This window comes from Hypanus sabinus, chromosome 10, assembly GCF_030144855.1.
Source record: "Hypanus sabinus isolate sHypSab1 chromosome 10, sHypSab1.hap1, whole genome shotgun sequence".
NCBI classification, from domain to species: domain Eukaryota; kingdom Metazoa; phylum Chordata; class Chondrichthyes; order Myliobatiformes; family Dasyatidae; genus Hypanus; species Hypanus sabinus.
Window position 1 is genome coordinate 159,113,354 of NC_082715.1, and position 17,111 is coordinate 159,130,464.

Sequence of the window (17,111 nt, forward strand, 5' to 3'; positions counted from 1 at the left end):
TCGTGAATGGGAGCATGGCTTACGTCAAATTATAATACCGGACAAGGGGAAAACAATGAAAAAATATTAAATTATTAGAGCATATTCAATGTGGGGAGTCTGAAATAGTTTGGCATAATTAAATATAAATTACATTTACAGTAAATTATATTATGTACAGACTATTTCTCCCTCATCTTTGGAATCAAACACTGTTATCATATTACCCTTTGCTGCCTCACTTAACGTCTATGCATATATCTGGGCTGATCCTTAATGGCTTATAGGAAAGATGTGCACCACATAAATACAACAAATTCGGCAGCCACCCAATTCTCAGTGTTAATAAAATGTAACAACAGGGATCTTAAAACTATTGCCAGTTCCTATTGTATATTACAGCCTCACTGCATTTAATGGCAATTCTATATAGCATCTGTGATAAGTGCTTTCTACAGGAATCAATGTGCAGTTTCCATTTTACTGTAATTTGTCTCCTGACAGTGCAAAGTCTCAGATGTGAGTTCCCAAATTCCTCAGGAAGTTTGTTTATGAACCAAGCTCACGGGCAGATACGAGCAGGCGAACGGGACTCGGAACTTCATGCTGAAAAGGATGAGGTGACAAACCAGAGTAGGAGTGACGCGGTGAACAGTTGAGGATCTGGGAAGACAGTTCCAGAATTCCTTGAAAGGGACATCACTATTATTTAATTTTATTCAGATACAGTGCGGAATAGATCCTTCTATGCCCCTCAACAACGCACCTCATTAACCCTGGCCTAGTCAAAGGCCATCTACAATGACTAACTAACCTACTAGTCAGTGCATCTGTGGACAGTGGGAGGAAACTGGAATACTCGGAGGAAACCTACGCAATTACAGGATGAACAGACAGATTCCTCACAGACCATGCCTGCACTGAACTCAGGACTCCGACACGCTGAGATGTAATGGCGTCCATTACTACCATGGCGTGTAATATGGTCATAAAGAGAACTTCTGACACATTGGCCTCCATAAGATCAAAGAACTGAGTACAGGAGTTGGGAATTTATGCTGAAGTTGTATAAGCAGTTGGAGTATTGCGTGCAGTTCTGTTCACCTGCCTACAGGAAAGCCATCAACCAGCATAAAAGGGTGCAGAGCCAGTACACAAGACAGGACAGTACGATACAAAGAGCACGCAGTTGCCTATACAGCAGGCTCCCCTCCACATGAGTATGATCGAATTAACACTGCAGTTTGAGAGGGAGAAGCATAACTCACATGTATCAGTAATGCAATGGAATAAATGGAATTCCGGAGGCATGAGAGAGGAGCTTGCCCAGGTGGGTTGGAGGGGATACTGGTGGGGATGACGGCAGAACAGAGATGGCTGAAGTTTCTGGGAATCGTTCACAAGGTGCAGGATAGGTATGTCCCACAGAATAAGAAGTTCTCAAATGGCAGGGGTAGGCAACTACATAAGTTAAGGACTGCATAAACCCAAGGAAAGGGCATATAAGGTAGCAAAAGTGAGTGGGAAGGTGGATGATTGGGAAGTGTTTAAAATCCAACAAAAGACAACTAAACAAGCTATAGGAAGGGAAAGGATGGAATATGAGGGCAGAGTAGTCAATAATATAAAACAGGATACCAGAAGTTTTTCAGTTATACAAAGAGTAAAAGGGAGGTGAGGCTTGATGTCAGACCACTGGAAAATGAGGCTGGTGAGATAGTAATGGAGGACAAAGAAATGGCAGATGAACTTAATGGGAACACTGTATCTGTCTTCACTGTGGAAGACACTAGCAGTGTGCCAGAGGTCTGTGAGTGTCAGGGAGCAGGAGTGAGTGTCGTTACCATTTCAAAAGAAAAAGTGCCAGGCAAACTGAAAGGTCTTAAGGTGGACAAGTCACCTGGACCAGGTTGACGACATCCCAGAGTCCTGAGAGAGGTTGCTGAAGAGATAACAGATGCATCGGTTATGATCTTTTGAGAATCACTTGATTCTGGCGTGGTCCCGGAGGGCTGGAAGATTGCAAATGTCACTCCACTCTTTAAGAAGTGTGGAAGGCAAAAGAAAGGAAATTATAGGCCGGTTAGCCTAACCTCAGTGGTTGGGGAAGTGTTGGAACCTGTTGTTAAGGATGAGGGTTCGGGGTACCTGGAGACTGATGATAAAATAAGTCAAAGTTAGCATGGTTTCTGTAAAGGGAAAATCTTGCCTGGCAGATCTGTTAAGTGTTCCTCGAGGAAGTAACAAGCAGGGTGCACGAAGGAGAGGCAGTGGGTGTCATTTACTTGAATTTTCAGAAGGTGTTTGATAAAGTGCCAGAAATGAGGCTGCTTAACAAGATAAAATCCTGTGGCGTTGCAGTAAAGACACTGGCGTGGATGCCGGAATGGCTGACAGGCAGGAGACTGCAAGTGGGAATAAACGGGGCCTTTCACGGTTGGCTGCCAGTGACCAGTGGTGTTCCTCAAGGGATCAGTGTTGCTTTTCACATTGTTTGTCAATGATTTGGATAACGGAATTGATGGCTTTGTGGCAAAGTTTGCAGATGGTGCAAAGATAGGAGGATGTGATTGTAGCAGGACATAGAGAAATTGGAAGAATGGCCAAAAAAAGTGGCAAATGGAATACAGTGTTGGGAAATGTATGATAATGCATTCTGGTAAAAGGAATGACTGTGTGAACTATTATCTAAATGGGAAGAAGGTTCAAACATCAGAGGTGCAAAGGGACTTGGACATCCTTGTGCAAGACTCCCAGAAAGTTAACTTACAGGTTGAGTCTGTGGTAAAGAAGGCAAATGCAATGTTAGCATTTATTTCAAGGGGAACAACATATCAAAGCAAGGAGATAATGCTGACATGAGGAAATCTGCAGATGCTGGAAATTCACACAACACACACAAAATGCCGGTGGAACACAGCAGGCCAGGCAGCATCTATAGGGAGAAGCACTGTCGACGTTTCAGGCCGAGACCCTTCGTCCTGACATGTCCTTTGTGTGTGTTGTTGGGATAATGCTGAGCCTATTTAAGGTGGAAGTTGATAGTTTCCTGATCGGTCAGGGCATCAAAGGATATGGTGAGAAGGCAGATGTATGGGGTTGAGTGGGATCCGGGATCAGCCATGATGGAATGGTGGAGCCGACTCGATGGGCTGAATGGCCTCATTCTGCTCCTGTGCCTTATGGTTTTACATGCAATTGATGAACCCAAAGGAACGGCACAGTTTGGCACCAGTGGTGTTGCAGTAGTTGCCAGTCAGCAGTTATTCCATCAAGTGGATAGAGCTGTAAGGCAGTGGAGGTTTGATCTGGGCTTCCCTTCTTCTACATGAGCTGCAAACCATGGCCGATGAGTCCCTTCTGCATGCAGCGACTGACTTCAAGGAGCCAGTAACCCACCTTTGGTCTTTCTTCTGTCAGCAGAAATAGTTCCACTGGCTCAGCAGCTAAGCCAAGCGTGAAGGCCAGGAGTTGAACTTGGTTGTCAAAGGCTATTGGGAGCTTATCCCCACTTCACCATCCCCGGCTCTGACAACCTTAAGGAACTTAAGTTTGTTTACAACACAAAACTGGGATAGAAGGTTTTGGAGGAGCATTAAAAGAGGCTTCGAGGCAATTGTCAGATTGAATAAGTGCTCAAGAATATTGTGGATGCAGTATAACTCGGGAAAAGAAAAATGTTGGCATGATGTCCATATAACCATATAACAATCACAGCACGGAAACAGGCCATCTTGGCCCTCCTAGTCCGTGCCGAACCCTTAATCTCACCTAGTCCCACCTACCCACACTCAGCCCATAACCCTCCACTCCTTTCCTGTCCATATACCTATCCAATTTTACCTTAAATGACACAACTGAACTGGCCTCTACTACTTCTACAGGAAGCTCATTCTACACAGCTATCGCTCTCTGAGTAAAGAAATACCCCCTCGTGTTTCCCTTAAACTTCTGCCCCCTAACTCTCAAATCATGTCCTCTCGTTTGAATCTCCCCTACTCTCAATGGAAACAGCCTATTCACGTCAACTCTATCTGTCCCTCTCAAAATTTTAAATACCTTGATCAAATCCCCCCTCAACCTTCTACACTCCAACGAATAGAGACCTAACTTGTTCAACCTTTCTCTGTAACTTAATTGCTGAAACCCAGGTAACATCCTAGTAAATCGTCTCTGCACTCTCTCTAATTTATTGATATCTTTCCTATAATTCAGTGACCAGAACTGCACAAATATTCCAAATTTGGCCTTACCAATGCCTTGTACAACTTTAGCATTACATCCCAACTTCTGTACTCAATGCTTTGATTTATAAAGGCCAGCGTTCCAAAAGCCCTCTTCACCACCCTATCTACATGAGACTCCACTTTCAGGGAACTATGCACAGTTATTCCTAGATCTCTCTGTTCCTCTGCATTCCTCAATGCCCTACCATTTACTCTGTATGTTCTATTTGGATTATTCCTGCCAAAATGTAGAACCTCACACTTCTCAGCATTAAACTCCATCTGCCAACGTTCAGCCCATTCTTCTAACCGGCATAAATCTCCCTGCAAGCTTTGAAAACCCACCTCGTTATCCACAACACCTCCTACCTTAGTATCATCGGCATACTTACTAATCCAATTTACCACCCCATCATCCAGATCATTTATGTATATTACAAACAACATTGGGCCCAAAACAGATCCCTGAGGCACCCAGCTAGTCACCGGCCTCCATCCCGATGTCCTGCTACAACTATGCATCACCTTAGTAAGACCATAGATTACCGTGTGCAATTCCGGTCTCCTGCCTGAGAAAGGGAACAGTTGCCCAAGAGGGAGGGCAGACTGACTGGAACTGTCATACGAAGGGAGATTGAAGTCACTAGAATTTAAAGAGGTTTCTGGCAAGACCAGACCAGACTGGAAAATGTTCCGTCTGGGTGGAGTGTCCAGCCAGGAGATTAAGAATTGAGATGAAGGTTCTCAGTCATCCAGGTCACTGTATACCAAGCCTACGAATCTCCAAACAGCCTGAGACAGAAACTCGTCCACCCCAAGGACCCCAATCATAAACAGAGCAATGAGAGCAGCACTAGCACAATAAAACAACCACTTCACAAACAGATGGCCCAACGTAGGAGAGCTAACACCTCAGGCCAGGACTGGACTGTATATCGACACCTCAAGGACAACATTGTGCACATTTTGGACAGGGAGGACAGATGGTTTGTAAAACTGGAAAGCCCATCCCTGAACAGAGGGAGTGGGGTACGACACCACCTATCAGCTTCTTGCATCTAACATCTCTACCCCGGTGCCTCCACCTCCATTCATGCAAAGAAAGGGTTAATAACCCTCTCATTACCTCGGCAACTCTTATCGACCCTCATGTAATTGCTCTACCTTTAAACAACTCAGAGTTGATCAGCCAGGTTTACTGCCACGTGAATCAGAACTGAAGAAGCCTCTCGGAGAAGTGGCGAAATGTCTTCGAGACAACAGAGCAAGTCCAGTTGTCTTGGTTTATTACTGCTTGTTACTCCAATAGGGGCGGGTGGGGTCTGGGCCTGACATCCCGCTCACCCGGGGAAGTGTATGCGCAATACATCGCCTCTCTGTTCCCGGTGCAGTGATTGCCGCGTGGCCTGCTAGGCAGTATTGGAGTATAAAAATACTATAAAACTTGTATCTGCTGTGTAACTAGTCAGTCTGCTATGCATGTACCCAATTTAGTAGACTGAAGTCTTAGGAATGTAGAAGACAATAGTATGTTAATGAGAGGTAGCTAAAGAAATGTTATCTGCTATGCATGTACCCAAGATGAAGTGCTAGGAATATAGAAGACAATGGTGTGTTAATATATGTTAATGAGAGGTAGCTAAGAGATGTAGTCAGCTTTGAAGTTTGCTGTTTGCTATGCATGTACCCAATTTGGTAGGAGAATGAAATCCTAAGAATGTAGAAGATGGTGTGTTGGTGAGAGACAGCTGGGAGATGTGGATTGGAACATGATTAAGTCAATGGGACGTACCTGTGAAACTGGACCAGGATTTTGCTATAAAAAATGCCGTGTCCGAGGATCGGTGGGCAATCAGTGACTAGCTCAATGACTGTCTCAGCTTTGATTTGCAAATTAAAGTTTAACCCTTCTTGAAGAATCTTCTGCGTCTCCTGGTCATTTGTGAGGCACGAAAAACCACGACTGCAGGAGGCTGCTGCAAATGGCCTCTCCTACACTACTGCGTCCTTAGCAACACCTTCTCGTCGGTGCCCCCGGTTTCCACCGAGCTTGCTACGTCACGGCGCGACCGAGTGTCCGGCGGTCTAACTGGATGGGTAGGCTGGGCTCGTTAGCTGTGGTTGGCAGCCACACCAAGAGAAGGGCGACTCTGACCCCAAACCCGGGCAGGTGGGGCTCGTCAGGCCATCCACCTGGGAGAGGGACGTAACTCCTACAACCCGAGGACCTTGCCAGGCTGTGGCAGATGGACCCCGTACCGCGCACACGGCTCTCCACCTAAAGTAACCACTGCGCAGGCTGAAGGACACGCCCAGGACCACCCTTGCGGTCGGGTCTGTCAGTCACCAGCGAGCCTGCAGCAGATGTGGGCAGCCCCCTTGCTCAATCTTCGGTGGCGAAGCCACGCTGTTATGATGACTCCAATAAAGGGTGTTGAATCTCTGGAAATTCTACACAGATGATTGTAAAGGCCAAGGAGCTGAAAACTTGAGTAAATTTCCAGGGGATGTGAAGAGTGCTGCATAATTCCCAGAGGTTCCCTTCAATCTCCAAACTGCTGCAGGAATCAGGGGCAGTGGTTATGTCTGCAACTCTCCATTAACACAGACAACCTGCTCAACTGTTAGTCGAAGCTCCCAACCTAACTCAGTACATCGTACCCCACAGAATCACAGCTGCCATCGAGACTGGAGCACATTCATCAGACACAGCTGTATACCCCTGGCCAGCATCATGCTCACACAGTGAGGGGTTTAACCGCTCTTACCTCGTTAAAATCTCCAATCCTGGGAATGTGGTTTTTTCTAGTCTTGCCGAGAACCTTGCCAGAGTTTGAAATCACCACTGCAGTGTTCCACAAGGTGTCCCCGTGAAGCTCATCTCGCTCCAGGATCGGGGACACCACAACCAGGTTGTATTTTCTTGCAAGCTGCAGGAAAGAAAGCCGGGGGGGGGGGGGGTGGGGGGGAGGGTTTGTGGGACGAGAAGAAGGCAGGAAAGAAAGATAGAAGGAAAATCAAGAATGTGATGAGAACCAGGGTTGTTTACGAAAGGCCAGTGCAAAGTTAATTCTGTTTCTTTTGTTATAGATGTTGATATTTCTGGTTTTTAACATGCTAGGTATTATTCAAGGCTTGAATCTCCCAAGTACTGACAAATATTCAGAGGTAAACCAGTAAACTGAGCAGAGCAGAAACATTGGCCTATTCAGCCTTTATTGATGATTATATCTGTGATTTGATCAAGGTATCAAGCCGAGGGAGAAGGACAAAGCTACTCGGTGAGGTTTACTCACTTCTGCAGCTGTGGCCTGCGACCTCAGCGGCTTCTCTCGTCCCAGCAATGAACTGGCTCTGTGGCTGTGGACGCTTTGCAGTTCATGTTCTGTGTGATATTTGTTTACTTTTGTAAAGGGGGTTTCTTCTTTTTTCTTTGTTACTGTGTATGTAATCAAAATGGCTTCTTTGTTTTATTAAAAGCAGGAATGCTTCTTTGTTGCGAGAGAGTGCTGGAAACTTGTTTGGGTTAAAATTTACTGATAACGAGAATTGTATTCCTTTGTAAACCAATTGGGATTAATGTTGTTCTTTCTTCTGAGTCTGTAAGCTATTGTTGGCGGACTTTTGGGGAGATTGGCGCGAGGGGGTAGAGAGAGAGAGGACGCGATGCTGTAAGCTGGGCGAGGAACGGACCCCAAGTGGGGGTCCAAGGCCAGGAGGTACTCCGAGGAGAGGAGATGAAGCTAGATGTGCTTGGTTGACTGCTTCGGATGGTCCTAAGCTGTGAGTCGAAGAGTTCGGAGGGGATCGAATGGTGGCCAGAAGACTTCAGTAATTGAGCTCCAACCGTTGTGCACGAAGTGGTTTGGACTTTGATAAGTTTGGCGCCTTTTATTATTTACACAATTTGTTCTTTATTTCATGTATTGGACAGTCTTTGGAATGTGTGTGTGTGTGTGTGTTTTAATGGGTTCTATTGTGTATCTTTGCAGCTGCCTGCAAGAAGATGAATCTCAAGGTTGTGTACACTCCGACAATAAATACTTCGAACTTCACCTTTGACCCTAACGTTTGACGTGGGAATGTGGACAATGCAGGACACCATCAGCTCTGCCACAGGTAACGGGGGTGGGAGGGTGCTGTGTAATAGGCAGAGACAGCAGAGGACATCCTGCAAGGTAACAAGATGATGTTGTGGACCAGGGAATCACAGGACACTCTGCCGCAGTGGGGGCTACAAGTAGACTGTGACCACCCACCACAGGCAGCTCTCAGTCTGAGCTCAGCACCTTTGAGGTGGCAGCGAGTAACCTGGTCCCACAGGTGTGCTGAAACAGGCTGCACGTGCCCCAGGCCATCCGAATAGCTTTCCAAGTTAAAGCCATTCACCGAAGTTCCAAGGTGTCAGGCCCCTCAGGGCTCAGAAATACGATCTGGGCTGGAACGCAGTGTGACTGCAGGCTCCGGAGACTGGGCTGGAACCCTGGACCTGAGGAGCAGGTTTATCAAACGCACGTTTCGCAGCTTAGTTTGGAAGATCAAACTGTCTGTGTAAGCTTAACTTTCTAGGCAATTAAAAGTCAGTGCACTTTTCTCATGATTCCATCACTGCAAACCCACTGTCACCCGCGTTTCCTGCTGAAGTGGCAGAATCTGAATTCAGCTGGCAAAGAAAACTCAAGGTAACTGCAGGGACAGATGGACCACAACTACTGTAGACCAACTTCCTAACAAACAACTTAACAACCCCCACTGGGTTAAAACATTTCGATATTTGGAAACGGGAAGTCATTGAAAAGACAATGAACCTTGCACTGATCTCACTGTCTTCCACTTCCTTATCCTGAAGTTCCCAGCAGGTGTAACATACCTGTTCAGATGCAGCTTTGCTTGTGACTCCCACCCACACCCCACTCCAGCAACCCTGTCAGACTGAATTGCAGCATACATCAGAAACAAAACGTGATTCCAGGGTTATGGACATTTATGCCTCTGGTTGCCCTTGTACAACCAGACAAGCATAGCATCACAGAATGTGAAGTCAGACCACTCAGCCCATCTGTCTTCTAGCACTTGGCCCATAACCGTCCACACCCGTCAGTGACTGCCTCCACCACCTCCCCAGGTCCAGATCCTCCCCATCTCCCCCGGTCCAGATCCTCACCACCTCCCCCGGTCCAGATCCTCCCCACCTCCCCCGGTCCAGATCCTCACCACATCCCCCGGTCCAAATCCTCCCCACCTCCCCCGGTCCAGATCCTCACCACCTCCTCCGGTCCACATTTTCACCACCTCCCCCGGTCCAGATCCTCCCCACCTCCCCCGGTCCAGATCCTCCCCATCTCCCCCGGTCCAGATCCTCACCACCTCCCCCGGTCCAGATCCTCACCACCTCCCCCGGTCCAGATCCTCCCCACCTCCCCCGGTCCACGTCCTCCCCACCTCCCCAGGTCCACATCCTCCCCACCTCCCCCGGTCCAGATCCTCACCACCTCCCCCGGTCCAGATCCTCCCCACCTTCCCCGGTCCAGATCCTCCCCACCTCAAATTTGGATTGTTTTTTGTCGTGCTGAGAGAAAAACCGACAAAAATATAAATTATGATCCCATATCCCAAAATATGAAACGGAAAGATAAAACGTGGACTATCTATTAAAAACAGTCAACTGCCTTTTCCATGTCTGGAAACTGAACAGTTAATTGCCTATTTCAACATTTTCTGTTTGTATTTAACCATGGATTTACGTCTTTGAACTGCTACAGGTAAAAGGATTTGTACTGTAACTGAGCTGGAAAATCAATACCCACCGACTTAAGAGTGCATTGTGGACAAAATGTGCAATTAGCACAGCAATAAAAATAAACCCAATTTCACCTGCACCCACACAACTGCAGCAGCTAGTTTAGATTTAACTTGAGTTAGTTTCTAATCTCCTTTATAGCCAAGAGATCAAGCTGTGATCACACAAAGTCCTCATTTACTGACAAAGCAACCTGCACGTGTGTGTGTTCGCCTCTGAGCGGAGGTGGGAGACAAACATTCTTCACCCATCCATCAATACTTCAGAAAGTGGGGAGTCAGCCCACCACAGTCTGTTATATCCTGCTGCTTTTGTGAGCCAAATCATCTTCAGAAGTCAAGAATAAGGTATAAAACTTATTACCAGCAAATAAAAGTCACGAACATGAGAATATCTGCAGATGCTGGAAATCTAAAGCAACACACACAAAACGCTGGAGGAGCTCAGCATCTATGGAAAAGAGTTTCAGGCTGAGACCCTTCATCGGGACGGAACGGTAGGGGAGAAGTTGGAGGGATGGGAGGAAGAAGTACGAGGTGGTAGGTAATTGGTGAAAGAGGGAGAGGGAGGGGAGGGGGAGGGGGAGGGGTGAAGTAAAGAGCTAGGAAGTTTGTAGATGACAGAGATACAGGGCTGGAGAAGGGGGAATCTGATAGGAGAGGACAGAAGGAAGAGAAGGGGGAGGTGATGGGCAGGTAAGGAAAAAGAAGAGAGAGGGAAACAGGAATGGGGAATGGCAAAGGAAAGGAGGGGAGACGATTACTGGAAGTTTGAGAAATCGATGCTCGTGTCATCAGGTTGGAGGCTACGCAGATGGAACATGAGGTGTTGCTCCTCCAACCTGAGAGGCCTCATCCTGGCAGTAGAGCAGGCACCGGGAAAGTCCACTTTGAGCGAAGGTGCTCAATGAAGCCACCTTCCGATCTACGTTGGGTCTCATAGAGACACTGGGAGTTCCGGATACAGACTCGCAGGTGAAGTGTCTCCACACCTGGAAGGACTGCTTGGGGCTGTAGTGAGGCAGTTGTTTTGCTTACAAGGTTAAATGCCAGGAGGGAGAACAATGGGGATGGATGAATGGACAAGGGAGTCATGTAGGGAGCAATCCCGGTGGAAATCAGGAAGTGCTTGGTGGTGGGATCCCACGGGAGATGGCAGAAATTACAGAGAATTAGTTGCTGGATCCGGAGGCCTGTGGGGTGGTAGGTGAGGACCAGAGGAACCCCATCCCAGATTGGTGGGGGGGGGTGGGTCCAGGAGGATGGGTGAGGCCAGACATGTGCAAAATGGAAGAGATGCAGATTAGGGCAGTGTTGACAGTGGGGGAAGGGAAGCCCCTTTCTCTGAAAGAGGAGGACATCTCAATTGTTAGGATGCAAAACCTCATCCTAACAGCAGGTGCAGCAGAGATGGAGGAACTGAGAAAAGAGAATGGCATTTTTTCCAAGTAACAAGGAAGAGGAATAGACCAGGTAGCTGTGAGGGTCCGTGGGCTTATTGAAGATATCAGTAGATAAGCTGTCTCCAGAGATGGAGAAGGCAGGCATAGCTGGGACCCATCCAAGTGCTACACCTCAGGTTTGAAAGAAGTGAGAGCAGATGAAGGAGAAATTGGTGAAGGTGAGAACCAGTTCTGCCAGATAGAGGAGAGTGGTGGTGGAGGGGAGCTGGTTGGGTCTGTTGTCCAGAAAGAGCAGAGAGCTTTGAAACCCTCTTGATGGGGGATGGAAGTGTATAGGGACTAGACACCCACAGTGAAAATGAGATGATCAGGGCCAAGGAACTTGAAGTCAATGAAAAGATCAAGTGTGTGTGTGAAGTGTCCCGGATGTGTAGGTAAGAAGGGACTGAACCAGGGAGGATAAACAGAGTTGAGATATGCAGACACAATTTCTGTGGGGCAGGAGCAGGCAGAAACAATGGGTCTACCTGGACAGTTGGGTTTATAGATCTTGGGTTGGAGGTAGAACCGGGAGGTGCGAGGAAAGGGAACTATGAGCTTGGTGGCAGTGGATGGGAGATTTTATTAAGTGTTTCATGAACACAGAAAGAGGAGCTCAGAGAACAAAGAAAAGACAAAGGAAAGAGCGGTGTGGTTACTCCATACTCGGGCTAAAGATAACCAAACATTACAGTGATAATAACTAACCGATCAATAGCCATTCTCAAGTGGCATGACACCTATGTTTCTAGAAAAATACAGATACAACTTTAACATATTTAATGGAAAAATCACTGTTGCAACAACATATAATCAGCAGGGTAAAAATAACCTGTCTCATGACAGTCTGTAATCACCCATATGCACAACAGGTATATTGGTAAGTATAAAATTACAAACAAGCCTAGGAAAGTTAAACTACAAGAAAAATAACACTTCTACTCCTCAATGCAATGTCCTTGTGGTAAAGATGCTGTTGAGAAGGCAGTTCCAGGATTTAGCAAGTTATTTGCAAGTAACTGTCTTCTGTGCCTGCAGATTCTCCTGCAGCCTCTGCTCTGGTAGAGGTTCAGCTGGTCAGAGTAGGCTGGCTCAGTAACTGCAGTGCACGTGCAGATGGGCACTGTGTATGGGAGACAGAGGGAAGGGCAGGCTAACTTCGAGCTTTGGATCTTGTTCCAGCAGTTCTCACCCTGGCAAGTGGAGGGTATTCCACCATATACCCTACTTGTGCCCTATAGGCAGAAAGGGGTGTTACTTGCTGCAAAACACCCCGTCTCAGACTTGATCTTACCAAGATACAACACAGACACAGGCCCTTCGGCTCAATGAGTTAACCCAATTAACCACTCACTTACATTATGACTGTTCATAAAAACAGTCGAAGACAAGTGTGTCCCCACAAAATCATTCCGAGTCTTCCCCAACCAGAAGCCCTGGAAGAACCATGAGATCAACAATCTGCTGAGGGCCAGATCAGAGGCATTCAAAGTCTGGTGACCAAGTAAGACACAAGAGGTCCAGGTACGATCCCTGGAAAGGCATCTCACCAGCCAAGTGGCAGCGTGGACCAAACACGAATCAGCAAAGGATGAACACCACTGGCAGGTCATTATCCCTTACAAAATGAAAGCAAGTGACAAGGCTTTGTTCCTGATGTGCTAAATGTCTTCCATGTATATTTTGGCCATCAAAACATGGAGAAACCAAGAATGGATCAAACCTCAAATTGTGGTAAGGAAAAGGTGGTGGTTCATCTTTCCAGTACTCCAAGTGTGGCCTAACCAGAGTTTTATCGAGCTGCATCATTACCCTGCGACTCTTAAACTCTATCGCTCAACTTATGAGAGCTAGCACCCCATAAGCTTTCTTAACTACCCTATCTACCTGTGAGGCAACTTTCAGAGATCTGTGGACATGTACCCCCAGATCCCTCTGCTCTTCCACACTACCAAGTATCCTACCATTTACTTTGTACCCTGGCATGGAGTTTGTCCTTCCAAAGTGTACCACCTCACACTTCTCTGGGTTGAACTCCATCTGCCACTTCTCAGCCCACTTCTGCATCCTATCAATGTCTCTCTGCAATCTTCGACAATCCTCTACACTATCTACAACACCACCAACCCTTGTGTCGCCTGCAAACTTGCCAAACCATCCTTCTACCCCCACATCCAGGTCGTTAATAAAAATCACAAGTAGAGGTCCCAGAACCGATCCTTGTGGGACACCACTAGTCACAACCCTCTAATCTAAATGTACTCCCTTCACCACGACCCTCTACTTTCTGCAGGCAAGTCAATTCTGAATCCACTTGGCCAAACTGCCCTGGATCCCATGCCTTCTGACTTTCTGAATAAGCCTACCGTGTGGAACCTTGTCAAATGCCTTACTAAAATCCATGTAGATCGCATCCACTGCACTACCCTCATCTATATCCCTGGTCACCTCATCAAAGAACTCTATCAGGCTTGATAGACACGATCTGCCCTTCACAAAGCCATGCTGACTGTCCCTGATCAGACCATGACCTCACCTCATGGAGCAGCCTGGGGAATATTCCGTCAGGCCTGGGGACTTATCCGTCTTAATGTATTTTCACAATTCCAACACCTCCTCTCCCGTAATATCAACTTGCTCCAGAACATCAACCTCACTCATATTGTCCTCACCGTCATCAAGTTCCCTCTCATTGGTGAGTACCGAAGAGAAGTATTCATTGAGGACCTCGCTCACTTCCACAGCTTCCAGGCACATCTTCCCACCTTTATCTCTAATCGGTCCTATCTTCACTTCTGTCATCCTTTTGTTCTTCACATAATTGAAGAATGCCTTGGGGTTTTCCTTTACCCTACTCGCCAAGGCCTTCTCATGCCCCCTTCTTGTTCTCCTCAGCCCCTTCTTAAGTTCCTTTCTTGCTACCTTATGTTCCTCAATAGACTCATCTGATCTTGCTTCCTAAACCTCATGTATGCTGCCTTCTTCCACCTGACTAGATTCTCCACCTCACTTGTCACCCATGGTTCCTTCACCCTACCATTCTTTATCTTCTTCACTGGGATAAATTTATCCCTAACATCCTGCAAGAGATCCCTAAACATCGACCACATGTCCATAGTACATTTCCCTGCAAAAACATCATCCCAATTCACACCCACAAGTTCTAGCCTTATAGCCTCATAATTTGCCCTTCCCCAATTAAAAATTTTTCTGTCCTCTCTGATTCTATCCTTTTCCATGATAATGCTAAAGGCCAGGGAGCAGTGATCACTGTCCCCCAGATGCTCACCCACTGAGAGATCTGTGACCTGACCCGGTTCATTACCTAATGCAAGATCTAGTATGGCATTCCCCTCGTCGGCCTGTCAAGATACTGTGACATGAATCCATCCTGGACACACTTAACAAACTCTGCCCCATCTAAACCCTTGGAACTAATCAAGTCCCAATCAATATTAGGGAAGTTAAAGTCACCCATGATAACAACCCTGTTATTTTTGAACCTTTCCAAAATCTGCCTCCCAATCTGCTCCTCGGTATCTCTGCTGCTACCAGGGGGCCTATAGAATACCCCCAGTAGAGTAACTGCTCCCTTCCTGTTCCTGACTTCCACCCATACGGACTCAAAAGAGGATCCTGCGACATTACCCACCCTTTCTGTAACTGTTAATAGTATCCCTGACCAGTACTGCCACCCCTCCTCCCCTTTACCCCCTTCTCTATCCCTTCTAAAGCACTGAAATCCAGGAATATTGAGAATCCATTCCTGCCCTGGTGCCAACCAAGCCTCTGTAATGGCCACTACATCATCATTCCATGTACATATCCAAGCTCTCAGTTCATCACCTTTGTTCCTGATGCTTCTTGCATTGAAGTACACACACTTTAGCCCTTCTACCTTACTACCTTTACACCCTTTATTCTGCTGCTCTTTCCTCAAAGCCTCTTTATATGTTAGATCTGGCTTTACTCCATGCACTATACTTGCAGTTCTCGCATGACCTTCATCCTCCTCCACCTCACTATCTGCTCTAACACTCTGGTTCCCCTCCCCCTGAAAATCTAGTTTAAACCCCCTGGAGCAGCACTAACAACCGTCCCACAAGGATGTTAGTCCCCCTCCAGATCAGGTGCAACCCGCCCTGTCAGAACAGGACCCACCTTCCCTGGAACAAGGCCCAGTTGTCCAGAAACATGAAGCCCTCCCTCCTGCACCAACTCCTTAGCCACGTATTTAGCTGCATTATCTTCCTAATTCTAGCCTCATTAGCACGTGGCACGGGTAGCAATCCTGAGATTGCAACTCTGGAGGTCCTGTCCTTCAACTTTGCACCTAACTCCCTAAAGTCTCTTTGCAGGACCTCCTCCTTCTTCCTATCCACGTCATTGGTCCCTACATACTTGAAAAATCATGACCAATGAATTTGTTATCTCTTCAGCAACCTGTCTCCCCCTATTCCATCCAACTGTCCTCAGATTCTGGCACTCACCTTCGTAACCTACCAACCCGCTGGATCCCTCCAGAGGAAACCACCGTGGTTACAGGATGAACACTTATAGGGTGTTCCAGGATGTAGACCAGCAACAATGAAGGAACAGTAAGACAGGGCCCATGGGAGAGCTATGAGATTGTCAATTTTCACATGTGCTTGAGTATGAATGCTGACCGGTTAACTTGCAATCTTCCCACTGAGAGGCAGATGGAAAATTCTAACTGAACATTTACAAGTGTACCAGGGAGTATTCACACTGCTCTCATGGTTTCTGCTGTGGAATGAGACCAGTGGCCAACAGCCTTACTTACACCTAGTTATAGCTCTCAGTGTCCAGCTTCACACACCAAGCAGGAAGATCAGCATTATGCCACACTCCGTATCAGGAGAGAAAACAGTGTCCATCTTCCCTGGACTACAGCATCTCAAAACTGATACATTAAGTGTCAGCTTCACAATATGGTTCCCTCTGTCACAGGTTAGAGGTGATAATGAGTTGACCTTGAGGTGGCTGACTCACTGTCTATCAATCATCTCGCACAGGGGGAGCCAATCATTCTGTGTGGAAAGTTCTGGCACAAGATGGCGTGTTGTCATTAGTTGCTATAATGATGGCCAGCGCCAACAAACCAGCTATTCCGAGGAGACTTCTGCTTAAGGCTCCACTTTATAACCTCCATTAGAAACGTTCAAATTAATTTGCTGAATAGTCAGATGTCCTTGTCTGAGGAAATGGTCTAATACCTTCAGATTGATGCGTGACTAATTAAAACTTCTTTTGGAAAAGCAAATTATTTGTCTCAATTATTTCCATCAACGACATCAAAATGACTGCATATCCTCTAATTGTTCAATTGGCCATAGTTGAACACCAGCAACAGACAATTAACTTGGTCGTTTTAATACACCAAATGTTGAACAGTACTGGAGAGAAGCACTGAAGTAGCAAGGACACAGAGTGTACTGTGGGTGGAGTAGTTTGATAGCAGCGCCACCGACCCAGCTCGCTGAGAGCTGATGGGCAGAGTGGTTAGACTGGGTCTGTGACAGGTAGTGAGTGACCCAACTCCAGGGGTAAGTCTACACCTCAGCTTGCCAATCCACCCTTCATAGAGGCACCCTAACCCTAAGTCTACACCTCAGCTTGCCAATCCACCCTTCATAGAGGCACC

The 17,111-nt window shown here is 46.8% G+C and overlaps 1 protein-coding gene across 2 annotated transcripts in view; it reads right to left on the reverse strand.

Moving 5' to 3' along the window:
* Positions 1–17,111, reverse strand: part of upb1 (ureidopropionase, beta) — a 150,203-nt gene that overhangs the window by 43,116 nt on the left and 89,976 nt on the right. For both annotated transcript variants that reach the window (XM_059983320.1, XM_059983319.1), the window contains exon 5: positions 6,974–7,135. In XM_059983320.1, coding sequence (XP_059839303.1) covers positions 6,974–7,135 — 162 coding nt within the window. The remainder of the gene's footprint in view (positions 1–6,973; positions 7,136–17,111) is intronic.